The 25,329-nt window shown below is 43.8% G+C and overlaps 1 protein-coding gene across 3 annotated transcripts in view; it reads left to right on the forward strand.

Annotated features, from left to right (window-relative positions):
• The first annotated feature begins 7,509 nt into the window (after window positions 1-7,509).
• The window catches only part of MAP2K5 (mitogen-activated protein kinase kinase 5), a 128,155-nt gene continuing 110,335 nt past the window's right edge, over window positions 7,510-25,329 (forward strand). For 2 of the 3 annotated variants that reach the window (XM_027688438.1, XM_027688439.1), the window contains exons 1-4: window positions 7,510-7,696; window positions 13,883-13,931; window positions 17,318-17,385; window positions 22,361-22,430. In XM_027688438.1, the coding sequence (XP_027544239.1) occupies window positions 7,562-7,696; window positions 13,883-13,931; window positions 17,318-17,385; window positions 22,361-22,430 (322 nt within the window). In that variant the 5' untranslated portion in view covers window positions 7,510-7,561. Of the gene's footprint in view, window positions 7,697-13,882; window positions 13,932-17,317; window positions 17,390-22,360; window positions 22,431-25,329 lie in introns of those variants that run through there. The other variant, XM_027688440.1, reaches the window with a different exon arrangement.

Genomic DNA, 25,329 nt, shown 5'->3' on the forward strand with positions numbered 1-25,329 from the left:
TTTGATGCTTGTATCTTTTGCAATTCTTGAAACTCCAGATGGGTTATTATTTTTAATTTTAATTGCTTTTTAGGTAAGTAACAAAACCTAAGTGATCTAGAAGATTCAGTCCCCTGTGCTAATTTACAAATTGCTGATATTTTTAATTAAAACGGGAGAATAAGAACACTACTCTTATTTTTTTGATGCAAATAACTGATTTCTCCAGTTTTAACAGCAAAACTTCCAGGCACATGTAATGACAGAATGACTTCAGTTGGAAACCTGGGCAGAGAAGAAGCTTTTGGGGAGCTGTTTGGATAGTGGAAATATGGAATTATTGGACATTAATTTCAAACAACAGAGAGCCCTGTACAGGATCTATTACTGGTGCTTGGTTTGAGTCCCAGCAAATAATGCTGTTGGTTCCAAATCCCACGTCTGGTGATGTAAGTTGGTCATTCCAGTTTTCATAAGTGGGAAAATAAATGTAAAATGGGAAGGTGCTGGTTTTGGAGGGTAATCTCTGCTCCTCAGTAAATTATTATCAAGCTTTGACTACAGTATAATTTCATTTAAATACTTTTCTCCTGAATTCCGTGGAAGTGTTTCCCACTTAATGAAGTGCAGCTTTGCTAAAAGCGACACTAAACACTTCAATCAGAGAAGTTTCATTTTGTTTAATTTTGGAGCCTGGTCTTGACACAAGTTTACTGTGTCTCCAAGATGAAGAGATGGGATTACAAGAACCCTCATTAACAATAAAAGTTGCTGGTAGCATCTTCCCAGAGCTGATTTTTCCCTTTGAAAGAACTGCAGCTCATAAGTTTAAAGTCAAATACTGCTCATTCATTGCCACGGAGCTCGTCAATACCCGGCTGGAAAGGTTTGGGCTCAACACAGGCTTGATAAAATGGTTTTTAATTACCAGACCATAAATACAGCACTTCATTGGAGCTGGTGTTGCTCTCACTGCAGCTTGTTTGATTTCTGATAATGGGCACTGCTGACTTTGCTTACCTGTTTTTCAATAACTGCAGGCAACACGCCTCCTTGTCCATACAGTGATGGGCAAGGCTCCTTGGAGAACATCTCTGACAAACTACCCTATTGATCCCTGCAATTCTGTGCTGCTCACAGCATTAAATAGGGCCCTGATTTCTTGTTCAATGATCTCACTGTGTAACAATTAAGCAAATGTAATATTTTCTTGTATTACATGAAAATCAATAGACCTCTTGCTCTTACGGAGCTGATCGTGCTAAAGGATGAACTGGAAGATGTCTGAGGGCAGAGTGCAAATATAATATCATTTATTCCTTTCATTAAGGCTCGTGTGGGAGCTCTTACAGGATTTCGGAGGGAAAGTAGGCTGTTTATAAGGGATAATGCTGGAGTTATAATAATTTTCAAGTATGAATATAAACCTACTTGCTTTTTTCAAAGGTAAAATGTTTCATCTGACTTTCACTCTCCTTTTGCTATAAGTACATGCTGCTTAGTGTCTGTTTTTTATCACTTAGGTTTTGGCTTGAATGCAGGATGGAAATACTGGGGGCCAAGAGGATTCACAGCACCTTGTCCCAAAACTTTCTTGGGGGGGAATAATTGATCCACAAAATGACCCTTCTGCTTTTACAGGTTTGCTCTTCCATTTGAAACAAACTCTGAGTTCATCTCCTAAGCCTTAATTATCTCTGTCCTATTCAAGAATGATGTTTAAATGAGGGAGAGCTGATGTTAAAAAAGGCAGAGAGCTTTGTTTCACCTCACTTAACTACTTCAGAGAGATGAAACCTCAGCCTAAACCCAGAGGATCAGGTGGCTCCTCCTTGTAGCATCTCTTTAAACAATAATGACTGTTGGGGGCATCTTAACCCGCAGGAGCTCTTGGTGTTCCACCTCACCCGGGGTCAGGGGGCTCAGGTATCCCAGTTAAACTGTGCTACTGTAAATTAATGGAAAATGTAACTGCTCTGCTGAAAGATCAATGTCCAATAAAGGCTGCACAATCAAATCTTGTTGTGATGATTGAGGCCCTTAATTGCCTCTCAAAGATAAGGTGGTAATCAACACACGTGGAGCTGCTCTTTGTTACTGGTTCAATGACATGCTAATGAGAGCAGCCAAGGCAGGAGCTTTAACTACTTATACTTATTAAATCTTATGTTTGCTGTGAAAAATGACTTAAGCCCCACAATCGATAAAGCCCAGGTCTTAATTACTATATTTCACTTTTATACCTTTTTTGTACATTTGACAAATGTTTCACCACAGACTCTCTGCAGCTCTAATGAGAGTTACCCCAGGAAATGTTTTTTTTTCTGGTGGTGTCTCCTTCCAATGGTGGTAACACAGAGGTGATTTAGTTGTTTGAAAGAGTTTTGTGACTAGGAATGCAAACATGGGCCAGGCAGCTCATTCTGCTTAAATATTTTTGGATATAACATCACTCCTTGTTGATGTAAAACCTCCTTGCTAAACCTCCAGGTGGACATGAAGTTCTTACCTTTCTTTCCCATTGTAAATTAATATTGGATTTAGATCCTAGTCAGGATTGATATTCCCAAGTGTTTTTGATTAGTACTCTCTTATTATCTCAAAAATCATTTCTTCACTCTTCAGGGACACCTGGAGCCACCTGACCTTCCACTGACTTGAGCAGAAGTTGGATCTGTCCTCAACTTACCTTTTGTATTGACCTAAATCTCTTTGCAAACCAGAATTAAAGATCTCCCTGATGTACATTATTATTGAATAAAATTTAGCTATTTCTTAATAGTTGAATGCCCTCAGGCTTCTGCTTTAAAGCCACTTTGCCTGAAACAAAGGAGAATTTGCTTCATATATTATTTACTTTGGCCATTTAATTTAAATTGCCTTTTGCTGTAGCTCCTTACTCATGTTCACTGCAGAGAAGTAAGTTAATAAATCTGAGAGTTGTCTTGATTTCTTTCCCTGGCTCTGGAAACAGATGTCAGGTTACACTTTTTGGGCTGTATTTTTCAGTTTAAATACACCTAAGAAAAAGTGGCAACTCCAGCATTGCATCAAGGGGATGTAGAATTAAAATTGTCACTAATATATCTCAAGTTTTGTTTAAAAGATTTATTTCTAGAAAAGAATAAGATGTTGGTTTTGCATTTAAGTCTTTTAAAAAGCAAAATACACACGACGTAGAGTGATTTCAAAAGCAAATTGCATCACTTTAAGCACAGTTTATGAGCCCTGTTCTAGTTCATTAGAAAACCAATCTATTACTTTCAGTGATGTTAATAATCCTAATAGAATTAACACCACAAAACATGATTAAAAGCAATCCTGCAGACAAAAAGTTTGATCAAGGAAACCTTCAAGCTTAAAAGGTAAATTTTAAATTTTAACACCTGATTTTTGAGCAAGATGACAAAGCCAAACCTGGTTTTTATTGTTACAAGAAGAAATGCCATCAGATCTGATTGTAACGTGCTTAGTGATTCATGGGCCTGGGTGTCCACGTGCTTGGTGAGATATGAATTATTTAGCAAGAAAAACCACAATAATTTTGTTGTTACTCAAGAATTTATAGGTTGACAGAAAAAACAATTATGCAGCCCCTGCAGCTGGTGGGGGGACAGAACATCATTAACCACACACAGCCACTGTGGCTCAGTCCAACTGCTGGAGTTACCTTCCAATCGTGTAATCTGCTTTATTTCAATATATCTTCATTATTTAAAGCAAGAACTAAACAATTACTAATTCAGCCTAAATCAAGTCTACCTTTGTTTTGGGGTTTTTTTACTCCAAGAGGAGTTTACTGTGAGGAAAAGCTTTAAAAGATCTATTTGAGGCCTGATTCTGCTCCCCGTGTGTTGAAACTAGGATCAATTATTGAACTTGAATTGAAAATAAGATCAATTATTTCCTGATATTTGGTTCACAAACACTCCTTTGCCTCTTACTCCAGAGAAACTGCAGAGTAACTGGAAGGGCTGGTGGGGAGGCAATCTTGTGGAAGCTTTAATGCCAGTTTTAAGGAATCTTAATCCATACATGTATTGATTAAGCTGGAGCACTTGGTGATTCTTTCCAGGAGATGCATTTGAGGGAAGAATATGTTTAGAAAGCCTGGACACTGTTGACCTACTTTTTTCAGGAGCCTGAGGGAATTCAGTTTGCTGCACTCCCGAGCTGTTGGAAGACATGGGAAGGGAAAGAAAAAGGTGGATTTCACCACGATCCATTATTTTATAAACAAGTATTAGTATCTTCTCTAAAAGACAAGAAAATGTGGGCTCCTAAAACGATGATCAGGTGCCATTTTTTCTCGGGAATGAAGAGCTTGTCCTTTGTTATTTTTAATTCCTGCCTAGAAAGTGGCACAGGGAGGAAGCAGAGATGATAAACTGAATCCAGTGAACCAAGGACTGGCACACAGATCCCCATTCCTGGAGTCTGTTTCATCCACTGTATCGAATTCCATGTAACAGGTACTGGGAATACAGCATTCCAAAACATTTGAATAGTTAAATGTTAACTGTTGAACTGTGTTACATGGTAAATACATGTTGTTCCTGGATCATAAGTGGGCAAATTCCAGTAGTAGTGAGGTTAAATTCCCAGAGATGCTGAGCAGGAGCTGTAATGAAAATGTAGGACTTGCTGACTCCATCCTCAGCATCCTTCCTGTGCCTCCTGCCCTTTTATCCAGGGATCTGAACCCAGGACTAGAGGAATTTTGGGTCCCAATTCTGGTTGCACACTGTAACTCCTTACAGGGCACCTTCCACCTCCATCAGCCTGATCCACTCCCGAGACTGAGCTCCCACATCCCTCCAGCAACAGCAAGGAAAACCCAGATCCACATCCTGGAATATTCAAGAATACTACCAGGGGAATTGCTCCTTCCTTCCTCCCTCTTCTTCTGATGGAGTTCTGGTGGAGGGACTCAAAACTCCATTATATGATATCCGTGGCAAAGATAGAAAATGACTTGTGTTGGGCAACTTTGCAGTGGGAATTAAACAAGTAATAACTCCTTTCCTTACTTTTTTTGAAGGCCTTGGAAATTATCCTGATAACCACAGCGCGGTGGGATTTTTCCGCAGCACTCCTGCGAGATTCCAACCTAATGATTTTCCTGCCCTTCTGCATCAGCATTTTTGCTTTTCCTTGGTAATAAATATTTATTTTTCTTGCCGTGGCCACCTCCAGCTCCCCCCCCCCATCCTCTCCACAGCGCAGGGAAGCAGCAGAGAGCAGCAGCAGACTGCGAGTGGCGAGTCTGGCACTGCTGGAGAACGTTTCCCCCCCACAAATACAACCAGAATTTACACCAGTCCCAGGCTCCACCGTCCTCCTGTAATTAAAGAACTGATATATTGTTCCTTTGCAGGTTTTGAATGCTGTTGCATTGTGGATCCACAATAACTTTGGGGGCGTAATTATAAACAGGAAACCTCTGCGTGGTTCTTGCTGACAGAGTGGCAGCTGCATTTCGTGGGGAAAATCAGCTTAATTATTTTTTAATTAATTAATTATTTTTATTTCTAGGAGCCTTCAACCTCCTGTGTCAGAAACTTTTGAAGAGGAGATTCTCGGGGCGGTCAAATACAGGACTTTGAGGATATTTTATGATACGTATTAAAAAAATCATAGATTGTGTTCTTGCATCACAAATTTTCCCCCGACGTGGAGGATAAAAACATAGAATTAGATTTTGGTGACATTCTGTTCTCACAGCAGGAATTCTGCGGGATGATAAAATAAATATCAACTGTTTGTTTCAAATGGTGCCTTAAGAATGAAAATTTCTGATTAAGCATAGGTTTTAAAGAAGTCTGGCAAAACCAAAGCTGTATCAAAAAAACACATGATTTTATATCTTAAGATATAAAACCCCTTCAAGTTTGATTACACAAATCAGAATGGGGGATTAAGGTTATGATTAGCCCTGGAAAAATCTACATAATATTTATGCAAATTTGGCAAATTGAGTTGGTTTTCCCCATAGCCTTGTAAATGAAAAAGACATTTTAGAAAAATTGCGAGTCTATAGAAATTCTCTCATTTTGTGTCCTATTCTTTAAAATTTAATGGAAAATGAGTCTGATTGAAATGAACCTGAGTGAAAGGTACACAGGGACTGCAGGTAAAAGGTTCATTTGAACAGAAAGACGTCTGTGTGGGCAGCACCAGTCCCTTAGATACTTAGGAGTTGGGGCTCTATTAATTTTTAGTGTAGGAACTAAATTATAAAGTTATTGAACAGAGAGAAAATTTATCTCTGTTAATGGCCATTGAAAGATCTTTTTTTTTTTCTCCTAAAGCTCAAACAAAGTAGAATTCGAATAAGAGGAATCTTGAAGATGTTTCAGGAATTAAATCAAATATACCTCCCACTTCCCCCCAACTCTAAATTGATAATATAACTCAAATAGTCCAGTTTGTCGTAGATGATAATGCGAGAGAGTGTGATAAAATGCACAGATCAATAGCCCACAATTGAGATTAATGCTCTGCTGTTAATAAAAAGAAGTGGATGGTTTGGAGCTGTGAGGAGAGGAGAGCGTTCCCTGTCACTGGTGTCAGGTGAAAAGCTTGTTTTAAAAGCTGAATATAGCGTGTCACGGCTCGGGGTTGAGCTGTCAAAACACGTTCTTTGCTGCCGTGAAGGACGTGGGATGTGAGAGTTCAACAGGGATTTCTCTCCTCACAAAGCTGGGTCGTGTTTTGGACTGGGCTCGTTTCCCCGGCATCCCTGACAGCCACGGAAGAGCTCAGCGATGGCAGAATCGCATCTGGGTATCAATAAAGGAGGCGTTTAGCTGAGAGTTCTGTGATTTGGAAACAGTGATGTTGGTAAAACTGCTCCAATACTTAACTCTTAATACAGATGTCGGGCTGTCGCGGAACACAGGGCAGCCCATTCCCAGTGCTGTGCAGGGAGGCACAGGCGGACACACCGGGCGAGCGGGACACTCCCGGAGCCACCGGATCATCGAGCTTGGGGGAGACTAAAAATCCAGGGATACTAAAAATCCAGTGCAACCATCACCCTGTCCCCTACACCACCCCCCTCAACCACGTCCCCAAGTGCCTCGGGAACGCTTCCCTGGTGACTCCACCAGCTCCCGGGGCGGTTCATTCCAACCAAAACTCGCGTTTGGTCCCTGCCGGTGTGTTTGGGTGGGACGGAATAACCTGGGCAGAAGCCCCGGGGGCTCTCGGGGTGCGGACCCCAATTCCTCGCTGGGCACTGCGAACACGGCGCTGCTTTTACGGCAACCCCAGCCCGGTTTGATCCGCCGCTTTCCCTGTTCAAACACAAGGAATAACACAAGGAATAAGGGGGCGGAATCACCGGCGGAGCGCTCCCGCTGCCCGGGGCGGTTTCCCAACCTGGAGCCGCCTCCTCGCCGAACATGGCGCCGCCTCCCCTTCCTCCCTTTCCTCCTCCTCCTCCTCCCCCGCCGCACATCCATCCCCTCCCGCCGTTTTGGTTCCGGGGCAGCGGCTCCTTCCTGCGGGCGGGCGGGCTGTCGGCGGAGCCGGGCCCGGGAGCCCTGGGCGGCCGCAGCATGTGAGCGCCGGGGCGGGGATGCTCTGGCTGCTCTGCGGCCCCTCCCGCGCCATGGACGCCCAGGCGCTCGTCATCCGCATCAAGATCCCCGACGGGGCCGCCGTGGACTGGACCGTGCACTCCGCGCCCCAGCTGCTCTTCAGGGATGTGCTGGTGAGTGCCCGGAGCCCCCCCCCCCCCGGTGCCCGGGGGTGCGACCGCAAAGGGGTGGCACGATGGTGGCGTTGTCGTGTCTGCGCCGGGAAGTTTTAATGGGAAGGAGGTGGAGGGGGACGGGAAGCCCCGTGAGGAATCACCTCCCGCGCCCCCCACGGGGTTCGAGAGCCGAGCTCCTCGCGGGGGTCCCCAGGCAGGAGCACCGTGGGATGGGTTGGGTTGGGAGGCTCCCCTAAAGGTCCGAGCCCGTGCCACGGGCAGGGATCCGGCATTAGGGCATCCCCCGCTGGATGCGAGGGCAAGGCGGGGCTTTAGGGCGGTTTAAACAGTTGTGGTTTGGGAAGGCGCGTTCCCGGCTCGGGCTGGGGCTTCACCTGCTCCTGGTGATGCTGCCCTTGCTGGGCTGGGAGGTTGTTGTGTCTCCTCTGACCTCAGCACCTCCATCTGCACCCCAAGTGTACAAAGACCCTCTCTTTCCTCAGAAATGGTGTTTATCCCACTTAGTGTCTCTTTTTCATTGCATCCTTAGCCCAAGGAAATGTCTGATCCTTGCGTGCAGGTCAGACTTTCTGCAGGATGTCCTCGTGTTCCCTCCACAACACGTCCTTGCTAGAGACTCCCTGTGCTCCTGTTCCTCTGAAGACAATCTTCCCCCCACCACTGATCATGTGCATGTTTAATTTCTTCTCTTGTTATTAATGTTGGAGAGAGATTCTGCAGATCTCTTCCAAAGTGTTGCATTTTACTGAGAAGAAACGTGGCAAATCAGGGCTTGATTTGCTGCAAAACATTTGATATTGGGCCTGTAGGAGGTTGCACAGGTAACTGGAGCAGGTGGGAAATGTTCCTGGTTTCATTCTTCCGAACATTTGGCGTTATCCAAGACTTTCTGTGGATGGAGGCGCAGCAGCAGAACTTTTGAGAGATCAGTGAAGGTTTTTGGAAGGGCAGTTTCCCCTTGGTGGTTACTGTGAGTTTGCTTTGGTTGCACAACAAGCCTGGGATGACCCACTCTGCCCTTCAAACAAAGTGGTGCAAATCTGAGTCGGGTTTAATCCACACTCTGCTTCGTGTTTTTCATTTTTTCCCCCAAATAAAGTGAGATAATAATTGATTAGACTATCCTTTGGCATTCTAGAATTATTGGAAATTTAGGGTTGGTTGTATTATTTAAAAATAAGTAGAGAAATTGAGGTCAGTGGATGACATGAAACCTCGAGGAGCGCCCAACACTTGCAGTAACCTCGAGTCATGTGGAAGTGGAGCTTCCTGGTCACTGAGAGTGTGAGAGAAGTGAAGAGATAAGGAAGAAGGGCATGTCACTGAGGAAGGAAGAGGTTTTTAGTTCTTCTCCCTCCACACACAATTTTGATTCTCATTATTGTTGTTGGTTTGCAGCCATCCAGCAGCTCTACCAGCCTTTTAAAGATGTATTTTTCCAGTTATAAGCAGGTTGACTTTCCTGTTTCATGGCTTAGGTGGTTGTTGCTCCAATCAGCACATGATGGTGGAACCTGCCAGGACCAAACATTGCTGGTTTTCTTAAAACTCACAGTTTCTCATTACAGTTGTGTTCATTAATCATAGAATTGTAGAATGGTTTGGGTTGAAGGGGACCTTTAAAATGCATCTTATTCCACCCCCTGCCATGGGCAGGGACACCTTCCACTAGCCCAGGTTGCTCCAACCTGGCCTTGGACACTTCCAGGGATGGAGCAGCCACAGCTTCTCTGGGCAGCCTATCCCAGTGTTGTGCATCAGGTCAGATTTCTGTTGGTGTTGATAATTTTTAGTTCTCCACTCTTGGTCTGTGGCCTTGAGGGTGTTGGTGGCAGCTGGAGGCGACTGGAAGTGTTGAGTGACATGTGGTGAGTCAGGAGGTGATGCCATTGCTGCCATCAGTGGGACTCTGGGCTGTGGGGATGAGAGGTGCTGTGACACTCCAGCTGGGCAGTACCACCAGTCAGTAATTGTCATTGTCATGTCAAAACCCCTCCCTTGTGGACTGTGAAACCTTCAGACCAGAAGGGAGAAGTTTAATAAGGTCTAAACTGTCTCAAGGCCCTCCTTTGCCTGATGGTGTTTCAGGAGGTGCCATCACAATATTCATTTGTCTGGTAACTACAGAAATTCAATGAAATAATGCTCCAGCCACTAAGGAGTGGTAGATCCATCACCACCTGTGGCTGGGGAGGAGCCTGGAGTGTGGTGGGGAGGGCAGGAGAGGGACTGACCCAGCCTTCTGCTGTCCTGCTGTCCTGATTCCACTCACCTGCAAGTGGGTTTGTGTGTTAGTAACAACTAAAGAGCACGTGGAGAATTCAGGTGTTCCCTGCTAATGGGAATTACAGAGTGGTGATAACCCAGTCAGAGCCCCTGGATTGCCCACATGTCCCTAAACTGAAGGCCCAGGAAGGGCAGACACCCCCTTTTTCTCAGCTCCTGCTGTTTGAGCCACAGTGAAGTTCTGTATAATCCCTGTGGGGCTGTGCAGAGCACATCAGAATCCATCCCATTCCTTGTGCCTGTGCTTCAGGGAGATTGATGGGAATATTGCCTTGCCTTCAGCTGAACAACCAGCTCCAAAAACCAGTTGCACACCCCAGGTTTCTGCTCTGGAGGGAACTGGGGCTGGGGGAGCCTTGGATTAGCTGCATACTGGGGCTGCTCTTCCTTCTGAGGTAGGTCCCATGGGTTGCTTTGTGTTAAGAAAGCCCCTTAAAATTATCTTTGAGAACAGCAGAATTATTTAAAAATAAAAATTTTATATTTTTAAGGTGATTGTTGTTAATTTAGCATCCTAGAAATGCAGATGGCCGTGTGAATACACATGAGTGCAGCCTTGCAGCATTTCAGGCTGGTGTGCAAGAATATTTCCATCCTCCTTTTTCCACAGAAGAAGCTGTGTGGAGTCACCAAATATCCTGTTCATCCCCAAGTATCCTGTCCATAGCCATGGAGTAACCAGTTGGAGTCAGGAGCCTGATGCTCAGAGCAATGCCTGACACACTTGTTAATTTTCAGCTGCTCTAGTTCTGCCTTTTGCAGGAGTTTTTCCTGCTCCTAAGCTGAGCAGCAGGGATTCAATCCTGGCACCTGCAGGTGTGTGATCCATGGAAGCAGCACCTTGTGCTTTAAATTAGGCACTTTCTTGATTACTTTCCTGAAGTGGCTGCTCAGAGCTGTTCTCCATAATGTCACTTTAAATACCTTCCCTGTGCATCAGCTTTGCAGACCTGTAAGTTCCCAGTAAATAGATTTATTTTTAAGGCACCACTAAATGAATTACAGTAAGCTTATTTTTTTTCGTGTGGGGCTGTCTCCATTAGTTTGTCCTGTCACTGGGGTGTTTAAGCAACTTGGTGTTAATTCTGGAGAACTTCATGTTATGCTGAAATAAAACAAGTTCCCAGTGAAAGGTGAGAGCTGTGCCCTCAATATTTACACTGCCATCGGGGCAGGGCTTTCACACTTTGTGCTTTCCCACCCCACCGCTCTTCCAGAGGGCACATTTGATGGAATTCCCCTTGCAGCTGCTCTTCCCTGATTTTTTTTTCCCTCCTCCTTGTTGGAGGCTTTTCAGCCCTGTGAGCTAAAACAGGAGCTGTGATGTTTGTGAGCCTCCGAGTTGTGGCATTTTATTATTCCTGATCTCTGTTGTGATAGTAGAAAATCCCCCTGCATGTGTAATCCCTTGAAATTTGGAGTAATCCTTTAAGCTTGGGTCACCCAGAGGTCTGGGGGGGATGTTTGAGTGTGGAAATCTCCTGGAGCTGCTGAAAACGCTTTGGTTCCAGCCCAATAATGGGGGGATTTCCCTCCCTCCCTCTCCTTCCCTGCAAGGCTGGTTTTCTCAGATACTTTGATTTAATAGAATTACTGTAAGCTGAGCACAGGTTTTGTGGCTGTTGGGAGGGTTTTCTTGTCAATTGTTTATTTAGTGTAAGAGTTATGGTGGATAATTCACTTACTTGTTAATTATTCATATTAAAGAAGTCTCAACATACAGAAAAAGTTATTTTAAACGGGGGAGGAGGAGGTGTAAGAATTTTTTACCACTGTTCCAGAGCTATCACAGCTTTGGGAGTCTTGTTTTCAGACTTTTAGGGCCATCAGAAGTGTCTCTGTCTCAGGGCTGTGCTTGCACACCCATTAAATACAGTTTTTAAATACCCCAGAACAATTTTTAAATCCATTTCATGGAAGCATCTGCGTGCCCATATAAGAGTATTTTACAAGTGGCTTAAATCTAACACAATTAAAGTGTTTTTCCTGAGGAATTTTTGATGGTTAACTGAAAGGATTTAGGGATAATTAGTTAGTACAGCCTTCTGTTTAGGCAAGACTTTAATTTCTTATTAGGAATAGTGGTTGGCTTTTGACAGAGGACTGACAGACCCTGTATTAAAGAAGTGTTAAAATGGCCAAATTTTGTTAACATGGCAACGTTTGGGGATTTTTTTTCTCTTTTGCCTTCACAAATTTATGATTCCATCATTGGCTAAGGTGTATTGCACATCTTTTATGTACAATTAGTAGTTTAAATGGCACACATTGATTTATTTGAGCGTCTGAAATGAAAAGACGACACGAGAAAAGTTTTGAGAATTATTATTATTATTTCCTTCAGTCAGCTCTGTGGAAATCTTAAAGCTGCCACTGCTGCTTTCTCATTTTATTAATTGTGTCTCTCTGAAAAGACACAGAATGTTTTAATTTCGTATTTTTAGATGAAACAGAAAAAAAAAAGGAGGCAGCAGAAGCGACAGGGCAGCGATCACGGGGCGGGGGGGTTCAGCACCCCGAGATGCTGCAATAAATCCTGCTCTTCATTAATTTCTAATCACTCAGTGACACTGTCAGTGTCAGAGAGATTGTCTGACACGAGGAATCAGCAGCGGGGAGGGAAAAAGCCACGCTGTGAATTTGTGCCGTGCCCTGACATGACTTATGGAGCCTCCCAGGGCTGACAGCGGCTGCTCCTCCCTCGCTGCCTTTGGGCTCAGGGCTCTGGGAAAAGGCTAAAAAATTATAGAAGCTCTTGTCTTGTGTCAGCAAAAAATTCCTGGTTTGGCTCAGATCTGTGAGATCTGAGGGATCCCACAACCTGGGGAGTGTTGGATGTATCTGGGAGGAATTGTCGTGCTGTGATGCTCAGGCTTTCACTTCCTTGGGTATTTTAACCTTCACTTCTTTGGGGTTTTTAACCTGATCTTCTCCCACTATTTTAACCTGATTTCCCCCCCCCCCAGCATTTTAATCCATCTGTGGACTTTTGGAGAAGTTTAAATTCCATTTAACACTGACAAAAGCTCCAAACTTTGTGCCTGTGTGGAGCTGGGAGGATGTGGGGATGCCGTTCTGAGTCCCTCCACATTCCTGGGGGGAAAACAGGAAAAATTCCTTCAGTCTCCCAGCTCCTGTTGCAATTCCTGCTGGAATTGATCCCATGGGAGCTGTTTGTTACCCTGAGCTGCAGGCAGGAGCTGTGGGTGAAGTTGTCTCGTGCTGGACCGGGTTGTTGGAATTGGGATATAAACAGGACCGAGGGAGGAAAGAGGCTTTTTAAAGCAAAAAAACATTGATAAACCTCTTTTTATGACTGATTTGGATGAGTTAGATGTACATTTTTTATAACCTACTGTGGTGGTGTGAGACACCCAGTGATCCACTGAAAGGATCTTTCCTTTTTCCCTTCTGGACTTTTATTGGAGGGAAAGGAGATTTGATCCAATGTAAATACTGCTTTATCATAGGAGAGATAGTTAGGATTATGTATATAATGTATTATAATATTTATTTGTGTAGTAATTGTAATATGATTCCCTTTCCCCCATGTTGAGTCTTGTGTTGTGTCTGGAAAGCCCCTCTCACACTGGGGTGAGTTGTGGGAGGGGGGCTTGGACTCAGAAATTGGATTTTTGGGGGTCTCAACCACGGAGTTGTTCACAATTCTGATGGAGTTATTTGGGAAGAAAACAAGTTTTCCTCAAGGTGAAGTGGGGAGGAAGGAGAAGATTGGTACAGATTTGTGTTGTGCACTAAAAAGTTGGTAATTTTGGGGCAGTGGGGAGTAGGTTTTAACTCTTCTTCCTGCAGCTGGGGAGTGATGAAGATGATTGACTCTAAATCAGGCTTTCCCCTTTTTTTTTGATATATAACCAGTTCTTCTTCACATTTTAGGATGTCATCAGCCAAGTTTTGCCAGATGCAACGACAACAGCCTTTGAGTGTGAGTATGACTCGTATAAACCATCTCCTCTGTCTTGTTGCAGGGCTGCCATTTTAAAAATAAATAATATTTACACTCATCCCGTGTTACAGTTAAATATTTATGCGTTTCTGCGAGTTTCATAACGGTACTAACCCCAGCAATATTTTATTATTTAATCACATCTGGAACGAGCAGATTGCCACAAAGTAGCTTTAATTACCAGCGTGACCTTCCCGTGCTCTGACTCCTCAGTGCAATTATATTGCTCAAATTAAATGAAAAGTATAAACTACCTGTAGGTCTGAGCTGAACATTTTAATCCTCTCAGCGAGGGTGTTAGTGCAGATTTAGCCTCCTATCTGTTCTTTGAACCCTGTTTATTCTTGTTTTTTGAGGGATTCCTGGGGGATTGTCCTGTCTGGAGAGGAATAAGCTGCAAAAGGGAGTCAAAAATCTGTCTCAAAATACTGAGCTGGGCTTTTCTTCCAAGTGGGGAAGACTCCTGTTATTCCCTTTTAATTTTTATTGTATTTTTTCCTGTGATGGAGATGAAATGGCAGGAGCTGGAGGGGATTAAAGTGTTCTATGAGTGAGGTGGTGACACTGAGAGTGACAGAGCAGGTACAACACTGGGCCTTGCCTTCTTAGCATTTCTTCCCTTTTTTAGAGCTTTATGGACAATTCTGTCCATAAATAATCAGAGGAATTATTGTTTTATGGTCCTTTGAGTACTGTTTATCTTGCTTTTCACATCATTGAGTTTTCCCCTCCTGAAACACCACAAAACTAAGAATGGAGATAAGTTTTATTCCAGTTGCCACGACATTTCTCCTGCTCTGCTTTTTAACACAAGACTTTCTGCAGGGACCTGAGCAAAACCAGACCTTGCCACTTATATTCATTTTTATTTGCTAATATTTTCTTGCACACCTCCCACATCACACATTAGCTGTGTTTGAACTTCATGCACCAGCAGCAGCCTCTGCCATCAGGGCAGTAGCCCATATTAATGGGACCATGTGTAGAACTTTTCCTGGAAATACTGATTTCCTCGTGTCTTCCAACATCTGCTTCTGTGCCTTCCCTTCATGTCTCTAGTCTGTCATTTACATCTGCACAAAGCCATTTCCCCTGCCATTTAACTGGCATCTAAAATATGTTATGGATATTGATGCCTGATTTCTTTTTTGTTGTGTTTTTTTTTTCTTTTTTTTTTCCTGGGGACCTTTTCCATCTCCAGTGCCTGGATTTTACCAGCTTAAGCTTCGTTCTCAACTGCTTCAGATGGGGATAATTCCCATCCAGCACAGGCTTCTCTGCTCTCTGTTTAGTTATTGTTATCCCCAGTGTCCTACCTGGGGCTGCACTTCTCCTCCTGTTGGACCTGGATGTGATTTTACCACTGAATTTCACGTCCCTCCCAACAAACTCCCTCCCAACATATGGCCTGTTATGATCCTTTTCTCCAAACTCTGCCATTTTGTGGATTTGTGACACGCTGCAGATTTTGGGAAGATTGCTTCCTGATATTTGTTTGCCATCTGCTGCACTGTTTGGTGTCTTGTGAGGGTTTCTCCCTCCATTTTAAAGTGGCATTTGAAAAATCCAGCCAGGACCTGAGGATTTGTTGGGTTCTACTTTTGCTTCCCTGATGTGCTGGAAAACGGAGAGGAGCCTGGAAACCTTCCTGAGCCCAGGGAGTTTTTGGGCTGTGCCCTCTTAGATGCCATGGTGGGGTGGCAAAGCAGATTTTTCTGCTGCTTTTGCTCTCTGATTATTTTATATTCAGCTTTTTCAGTGCCAGTTAACATTTTATACCTTTTCATCCACGCATTTTATATTTCTTCCCTTTGTACCACCATCAGGAATTTTGCAGCTCTCAGAACACTGGAGTTAATTTCCCAATCATTTGGAGTGAATAAAGTGGGATTTTTCTGAGCATTTTGCCAGAGTTTCCCACTTTTCTTTTTCTTTTTTTTTTTTGGTGGTCCCAGCTCAGTCTGTTCCCTCACACTAAGCCTGTTTAACAGCTTTTACCCATATATTCCCCCCTCTCTGTTATATATTTCCCCTCTTTCTGCTTTCCCTCTGCTCCTTGCTGTGGTGTTTGTTGTGTTCCCTATTCCAGCAGCTGCTTTTCCAGCCCTTCCCACTCTGTTCCACTCTGGGACTTGAGTTGGGGCCAGGCAGCAGTTTTACAGCTCCTCCTCCTTTCTGCCTCTGACATTTCCAGGCAGGGAAGCATTTCAGTGTCAACTCACCAGCTCTTCCTAATCTTCCCATCATTCCTGGAATTCCATCATTCCAAGGAGTTTGAACAGTCTGGCAGTGCACCAGTTAAATTTCCATGAGAAAAGGCTCTGCTGGGACATATCTCTGCTCTCCAGTCCCTTTTCCAGCTTCCACACTTCCAGCATCTCTCCCATTATATTTTAGAAGTGTAATTCCGAGGGTTTTATGGTTTTGCTCTTTTTTGTTGAAGCCTCAGAATTTGCTTGTGAGGTTTTCAGAGGCAAAATGGACAACGTCCTTTTCTCCCCCAGTTTTCCTTAGTTGGCCCTGATTCTTGTGCATAACTGGGAGCAGGAGGGAGTTTTCATCCATAATGGCCCTTTTATTATGCTGATGGAATATATACTAATAATTATATTAGTATTATTTATATTAGTGGGGCAGAGGCTTGGGGGGAACCTCCTGCAGGTGAGTTCAGGTGGGGTTGGCTTTAAAACAGGAGGGTTTAATGGGAGGAATGCAATTATATTTTTAATTTTCTTTTAATTTCTAGGAATTCCTAGAATCATGGAATGGTTTGGGTTGGAAGCCACTCAAAATATTGTCTCATCCCATCCCCCTACCATGGGCAGGGACACCTTCCACTATCCCAGGTTGCTCCAACCTGGCCTTGGACGCTTCCAGGGATCCAGGAGCAGCCACAAGTTTTCTGGGCAACCTCCAATGACAGTTACAATGAATTCCAAGGAGACTGCCCAAACTTAGCTTGATCTGGGAGAACTTAAACACACTCAAACTTCACCCTTCCATTTGCTGTGTCAAAAGAACCCCTTGGTGGGTGTTGGTGAGGGCTCAGAGCACGTGGAAGGTGCTCGACGTCCGGGGAGGTTCTGGCACCAAAAGAACTGTTGGGACCAAAGTTAGGAGCACTTTGCTTTAAGCAGAACTTTAGTTTTTGTTAATTAATGTTTGGAGTCATTACATGTGGCTGTCTCAGAGTACTTGTGCTTTTACGTTGCTCGTTTTGATTTGCTTCTAAAAGTCCGGGTAAAAACATTAAATATTAAAATTAATATTTAAATATTAAAAACAGTTAAAAAAATTTAAAATATCAAGAATGTTAAGAGCATCCTGCTTCCCTTATTGATGTGTGTCATGCATTTCTTTGTCAGATGAGGATGAGGATGGTGACCGGATCACGGTCAGAAGTGATGAGGAGATGAAGGCCATGCTGTCCTATGTAGGTACAGTATAAAAAATGCTGATTTTTTTTTTTCCCCCATGTTTATCACTTTTCCTTGGTGTATTTTTCCCTGTACCGGTGTTAACAGAGTTTGCACTGGACAATATTTCCCTGTGTTAAGTCCAGAATTGAATATTCCTGGGTTAAATGTAGGTGTTTAAAAACTGTATCACATGAGATATATGGACATGCTTGACTTTAAAAAAAAAAGACACTTGTACACTTACTGATCATATCATAAACATTAAGAATAATGCATCTTAATGACTTTTGCATTAGGTATAGTGCAGGCTAAATGGACTATCAATTTCTTGTATTTTTTATGCAGTACTTAAAGTAACGGCTCATTAAAAATGAACCCCTGGGCTCTAAAAATTTTTCAAAATCTACTTTCATCTGGAGACTGTTTCACCCCTCCTAACAGAGGAGTTTCATTGTAGCTGCAGGCTCAATATTCATGGAGGATTTAAAGCTGTATTTTCTGTTTTTTAATAGGAGATATGTGTGTCTGTGTGTGCCTTTATGTAGATAGGTGTGTGTAAAATCTGTCTGGATACCTGTAAATATAAAATCTGTCTGCAGGAATAGTGTGCAGTTACTTATGGAAACTAAATAATTTGAGTGGGTCTTTCGTGCTGCAGATTTAAGTGGAAAAATATAATTTAACTTCTTTTTTTTGTTGTCTAATGAAATAGATAAGCAGGAAGGTGACAAATGGTGTTTTCTTCCTGGGCCAGGTGGGCTACAAGGGGTTTATAAATGTTGTTTAACTTGGAGCCTGTCAGCACCAAGCCCTGTTGGGTGCCACTCATAGGTGGTTTTGGTGGGACTTCATGGAATCCTGGAATGGTTTGGGTTGGAGGGATCTTAAAGCTCATCCAGTCCCACCCCCTGCCACGGGCAGGGGCACCTTCCACCAAGACGAAGGATCACCATCAGGGCTCCTGGGCCAATGTTGGAGGCACCACATAGAACAGAGGGGCTTAAAAGGTAAATTAAGGTGATTAAGAGGACTGTCCTGTTTATCTGACCCTGCTCCAATCTGGGAGGGTTGATAGGAAGAAATGTCACCACAGACTTCCAGCAAATTCAATTTTTTTATCCCACTCAATTTATCACATTCTTTTATATGGAATTGTATCATGGAATCCTAGAATGGTTTGGATGGGAAGGGACCTTTAAGATCATCTCATCCCATCCCCTGCCATGGGCAGGGACACCTTCCCCTAGCCCAGGTTGCTCCAAGCCCCGTCCAACCTGGCCTTGGACACTTCCAGGGATCCAGGGGCAGCCACAGCTTCTCTGGGCAAACTGTGCCAGGGCCTCCCCACCCTCTCAGCCAACAATTCCTTCCCAATATCCATCCCTGCCCTCTGGCAGTGGGAAGCTGTTCCCCTTTATCCTGTCCCTCCATCCCTTGTCCCCAGTCCCTCTCCAGCTCTCCTGGAGCCCCTTTAGGCCCTGGAAGGGGCTCTCAGGTCTCCCTGGAGCCTTCTCTTCTCCAGATGAACATTCTCAGCTCTCCCAGCCTGGCTCCAGAGGGGCTCCAGCCCTTGGAGCATCTCCATGGCCTCCTCTGGATCTGCTCCAGCAGCTCCACATCCCTCTGATGTTGGACCCCAGAGCTGGACACAGCAGGTCACTACTGGACACAGTAGATCCCTGGTGATGCTTCCCCACTAAAATTCCTTGTATTTCTCTATTTCCCTTCTCAAATCTCGGCCATTTTTGCTGTAAAACTGGGAAACTTGGCTTTTCCTGGCACAGCCTCCAGATTAATCATGCCTTGGTAAGGTCATTTTTTTTGCTATGCTTCCAAGCTCACTGTTAAAGTTTCAGTACATTAGAGTTCTGATTGCTCAACTCTCTGCTTCCCCTTAAAAATTATGGGATGTCTGTAAATGACTTCCTTCTGCTTCAGCAGCTTTTCTCCTCTGAAAATTTTTTCTCTTCAGTTTTAAACTAGTTCTTTATTTGAGTGTTGCACTGAGGGTTTAACTTCCTCCCTTCCCATAGGCTTCATTTTGGGATGTGTTTGCAAGAAAACAAATGTTCTCAGCCTAGGAAGTGAATTAACCTGTTATAATCTTGAATAATATAGTGGGGGGAAAAAATACTCATTTTTGAGTGTTTTGAGACCTCCAACAAATCTTTGGAGGATTGGACAGCTGCTTAAATATTTCTGGGAATTTTAGCGTGGTGCATTTTGATGTTCTCCAAAATGGAAGTGTTTTCTTTCAGTTTAAGAACAAAAAACCCAATTCCCTGAGCTCAGAGATTTCTTCCATGACACTCTGACTGGGAAGATCTTTGGAATCACATGAGATATTTGGAATCACATGACATATGAGAATCATGCCCAGCCTCTCCTCTTTAGGTCCTTTTGCTTTCTGAACTCGGCAGGAAGTTATTTCAGGCAGTTCTGGAGTTATTTTTTGAGTGAGCACAAATGCTTTGGATTAGGCAAATATTGAGGGGGGTGGGTGGGAAATTAAACTGATTTCTGCCTTGTGTCTTGCAGTTAATTAAAGGCAGAGCTAGAGCAGCAGTGGGGCTGCACTGGCCTCTTGTCTTGTAGCACTATAAAAAGGCAGTAATTTTTTTGACAGCCACTGATTGGAAAGTTGCTCGCAGCTTTCTCAAAGCAAGGGGTACATGCTCTGGATCAATAACTGGCAAATTTCCCATTAAAAAGAATACCTGAACAATGTTCCAAATAGCCACTGGCATCTTAATTTTCCATGGAAACCTCAAATGCTCGCGTGTGGAGGACAAGTCATTTTCAGTCAATTTTTCCAGACTACTTGTTAACAGTTATTGCTGTCCCAAAAGGTTGACAGCTTACATGATTGATATTTCATTTACTTGTCATCACTGGTGAGTAATGGAGAGGGCCATGGGTTTTTCTCTCTCTCTCTCTCTCTCTCTGCCCCTCTATTATATATTTTTTTTGGTAGGAAACAGTCTCATGTCTGTTTATTTTAGTTTATTATTCCAGAGAGGGTGTCATATATGTTTATGCTGTGTATGTAGGTGTCTTCGGGTCACAGAATGCCACTAGGAAATGGTAATTAAAAGGTTTGTTTTTATCAAGCAGTTTTGGAGCAGGAGGTTCTTTCCCAGCTCCATAACTTTTAGGTGTTTTTATAAAGGGATATGAGGACATGGGGGAGGATTTGACATGTTACTCACGACCCTCCTAATAAAAAAATAAGTTTATGGGATCATTGTGACCCCTGGAGAAGCTCTTGATCGTTTCCCAAGGGGCACAGTCCCTAAACTTTTGTCTCTTTGAAGTTGCATCAGGAAAAATTCATGTTTGGAAGGAAACCATCAGTGTGAAGGAAATACCTGTGTTTGATTCTGTAGAGACTTGCGATTTTTCTCCTCATTGACACCCAGCCTTGCCAGTTTGAACAGTATCACACAGGGCTGGCAACAGTGACATGCTGAATTCTTAGACCACACTGGGCTGGTGAGAATGAGGATGAAAGCCAGAGGAGCCACAGGGATTTCTGCTGTGGAGATCTGGCCCACAGCCAGCAGGTTTCCTTCAGAGGTGTTCAGGGATTGCAAAGGAAACGTTCTTTGTGATGTACTTTCGGTGTTTATAACACGTGGTGACAGGAGTTGGGCAGGTTGGAGGCGGGAAATTCCCAAGCCAGGTCTGTCTCCTGCCCTGGGATGGTTTGGTTGTGGGGTTAAAGGGCCTGACTGGGGAGTTCCCCCCTCCTCAGCAGTCAGGGACAATTAAAGGAGGCTGATGAAGATTTCAGTTTGCTTAATCCAAAGGTTTATTTCTTCGTTTAGTGCCACTCCTCATCCTCGGGCCACATCTCAGGCTCCCTCCTCCCACGTTACGTGTTTTGTGTCTTCATGGAATCCCAGAATGGTTTGGGTGGGGAGGGACCTTAAAGCTCATCCAGTTCCACCCCCTACCGTGGGCAGTGACACCTTCCACTAGCCCACGTTGCTCCATCCTGGCCTTGGACACTTCCAGGGATCCAGGGGCAGCCACAGCTTCTCTGAGCAACCTGTGCCAGGGCCTCCCCACCCTCCCAGCCAAGAATTCCTTCCCAATATCCCATCTATCCCTGCCCTCTGGCAGTGGGAAGCCATTCCCTTTTGTCCCGTCCTTCCCATGTCCCTCTCCAGGTCTCTTGGATCCCCTTTAGGCCCTAGAAGGGGGTCTCAGGTCTCCCTGGATCCTTCTCTTCTCCAGGTGAACAATCCCAGCTCTCCAGAGCAGAGGGGCTCCAGCCCTTGGATCATCTCAGTGGCCCAAGTGTCTTCTTGGGTCTCGATGTTCTCAGATCCTTTTGCATCCCTTTTTGCCCATTTTTAGCCTTTCTTTATCACTAAACATTCCCCCTCAGATCACTTCCAGCAGTCCCTGTGGAGCCCAAGGGGTCGGGATGTCTGCATGGATTTTCTGGAAGCGCTTTGTGCGTTAAACCCATCCCACAAGGGGACATAGGTGGCATCTCTGCCTGGATGGGATATGACCCCAACTGCCCTGATGGTGCTTCACCGCTGCAAATTCTCGGATAGTTTTCCATGTTCCCGTGGAATTTTCTTGGAGTTTTCCTGATTGCACAATCCTTGACTGTATTTACAGCATGTCTTTGTTTCCATGTTTGGTTTTCTCGGCTCCTCCAGGTGTGGCACCCGCTGTGTTTGCTGTCAAGGTTCCATTTGCTCCCTCTGGGAAGTATTCCCAGGTTCCAGGCGAGCCTGGAACTTCCCCAGTTGATCCAGTAACAGATCCCTGTGCTGGGCACCGCAGCCCCTTGGTTAAGTTCCTCTGTCCCACTTATTGTGGGAACAACCACAGATGGTAAGAAACCATCTGAAGGCTGATTTGTGCCGCGGCAATTAAAAAATAAATAAAAATACATTGAATTAAACAATCCAGAAGTGCTTTTACTGCTCATACATTACTGAGTCATCTCTTTCTTTAATCTCTTTGCAGTATTACTCCACTGTAATGGAGCAGCAAGTAAATGGACAGTTGATAGAGCCTCTGCAGATCTATCCAAGAGGTAATGCTGAACAAATTCTAATCAACAACGATGATAACTGTTGATGAAACACTTCACTGATACGTTTTTTTTTTGGGGAGGTTTAAATGCACATAACATGATGTTTACCTCTTAATTTGGATGGGAGAATTCATTATTGTGGGGAGTGGAGGGAAAACTGCATTTATTGCATATAAAATAGCCGATTTCCTGGAGTAAATTAGACTAACGAGATTCAGTTTGCACAGTACATATTTAAGTACATTTAAAAAACTCATTGGTGAGGGTTCTGCCTGTATTCAAAGCAGATGAATAACCGAAGTTTTGGAGATACTTATGTAAATTGGGCTTTTTTTTTTAGATGTTTTAATATCATTAATCAGCCTGACAGGCTTGGGGGATGTCACTGTCACCGCTCATTTGGAAAACGGGAACGTGTCTGTCACAGGAGCTCCTGTGTCCATGACACGTTTTATCTGAGATCTGGGCATTTAACAGCAATATCAAAATGTTCACGAGCACTTTAATAGCTCTCCTGAACAGAGGAAGATGTAATCAATTCTGTGGACTGAGGCAATTAAAAAATAGGTCATCTACAACCTGCACAAAAAATCCGTAGGCAGCTCGTTAGGTTTTTGGGAATGAACTCAAATAATGGTTAAGGAAAGCCCAGTGCATTACATAATCCCACTGATTCATTCAGATCTCAGTAGCCAGGCTTGGAATCTCTGCCTCTTTTTTAATTGATGGAACTGGAGAAGGTTTGAAATTCTCCGAGTAAAATCTCCCAGCAATAAATTAATTGAAATAATTAAAAATTAAACTCTTCTCACTTAACTGATGTGGTACAAATAATCATACTATGAGGCTCCCAATTAAACATTTCTAGACTTCCATTACTTACAACTCTCTGAAGTTTGAATTGGGCAATTAAGCAAGAGCCTCCTCAAACACGTGCTAATCAGGTCTCCAAAGGAGCCTGGGTTTCCTGGTAGTTTAGTGTGATCCTGTGGAAAAGAGATGGGAATTCAAGGGGAACAGAGGATTGGTTTTATGGCTCAGGATCTGATTTTGAGGGGCCTCCCAGATGTTTGAGCTGCAGGACTCCAGAGCCACCAGCAGTGAGATGTGTCCTCCTGAGAGCAGCTGTGAGAGGGAAGTGATCTCCTGCCTCTTCTCAGGCTGAGATCGTGGAATCATGGAATGGTTTGGGTTGGAAGGGGCCTTAAAGCCCAATCCATCCCACCCCCTGCCATGGGCAGGGACACCTTCCACTAGCCCAGGTTGCTCCAAGCCCCATCCAACCTGGCCTTGGACACTTCCAGGGATCCAGGGGCAGCCACAGCTTCTCTGGGCAACCTGGGCCAGGGCCTCACCACCCTCACAGCCAACAATTCCTTCCCAAAATCCCATCTAACCTGCCCTCTGGCAGTGGGAAACCGTTCCCTGTGTCCTGTCCCTCCATCCCTTGTTCCCAGTCCCTCTCCAGCTCTTTAGGCCCTGGAAGAGGCTCTCAGATCTCCCTGGATCCTTCTCTTGTAGCTTGGAAAAACTGATGTAGTGGATGATCCTTGTAGGTTGGGAATCCTTCTTGGAAATACGAGGCAGTTACATCTATTTTCTTTCTAATCAAACAGTTGCAGGAAGTTGTGGCAGGAGGTGCTGGCACAGCTTGGAGTTTAAAGGGATGTTTTGTGACTACAAATTGGGTTAAACCTTCTCGATTCTCCTTTTGGGTCATTCCTGAAGAACCAGCTGAGCAGATTCTTATTCCTGCTGCTGTCTCCTTTTTTCTGCCTGCTTTACATCCGAGGGGAATGGATGCACAGATCCAGGATTCACTGTGCTGCTCTGGATGTGATCCCCCCATATTCCTGCTTTACATCCAGGGGTAATGGATGCACAGATCCAGGATTCACTGTGCTGCTCTGGATGTGATCCCCCCATATTCCCTCCCCATTTTCAGCATGGGCTCAGCTCCCTGTTCTGCTGAGTATTTCCCTGTTCCCACTTACCCTAAATTGCTTCAGAGCTGAGTTTCATCTTTCCAAATCACCTCCTTAAAACACCTCTCCTTTCTAGGTTAGAGCTTTAAAGCCCAGACCGCCCCCGAGTTCTGCTGCTGCTCTGAAATATTGAACAAAATGTGCTTTCCTGCTTCTTTTTTTCCCCCCCGTCTTCTTGTCCTGCCTCTCAAATGAACATCCCAAATTTTGTTGGCACAAGCACTTTTCTCCCCTGCCCTTTTGGCCGTGTCTCTCCACGTTCAGCACTTGAAAGACCTGTCAGGAACGTGCAGCTTTTCTGCCTGTAATTTAAAGTTCTCCCTTTTAAGAGCTTTCTCTGCAAGTCCTTTGAATCCTTTTCCCTTTCTGCTCCTCTTCCTTCTGAGGAAGCCTCAGCCAGCTCCCAAAAACTCATATTTTCCATAAAAAATCCTGCCAGGAGTAAATGTCCACGTGCCATCCTGTGTTACCTGGGCTGTGCTTCACAATTCATTTCATAATTTAAAGGCCTTTAAGGGGAAAAATTGGTATTTTGTCTATTTTTTAATAAGTACCTTGTTGCTGTTTAGGTAATAAGAGCCAGAATTCTTTTTTTATATTGAAAATAAACCTCTGTGTGTGATATACATAAACAAGAGTGTATGTGTGTACATACACATATATCTCTATTTCTATATCTATCCATTTATATCTGTCTATATCTATTTATATATTTCTATCTGTATCTATCTCTATCTGTATCTATATCCTTATATATATCTCTTTATCTATATATATCTATATGTATATATAGATATATCTCCCCTATCTGTGTTATATATATATATCCCATTTGTGGAACACAAGCTGAATATCCCATTCCAATATATATAAAATACAAATATATAATATATATAATATATAATATATATAAT

Source organism: Neopelma chrysocephalum, unplaced genomic scaffold (assembly GCF_003984885.1).
Source record: "Neopelma chrysocephalum unplaced genomic scaffold, ASM398488v2 Primary Assembly neopelma1_75, whole genome shotgun sequence".
NCBI classification, from domain to species: domain Eukaryota; kingdom Metazoa; phylum Chordata; class Aves; order Passeriformes; family Pipridae; genus Neopelma; species Neopelma chrysocephalum.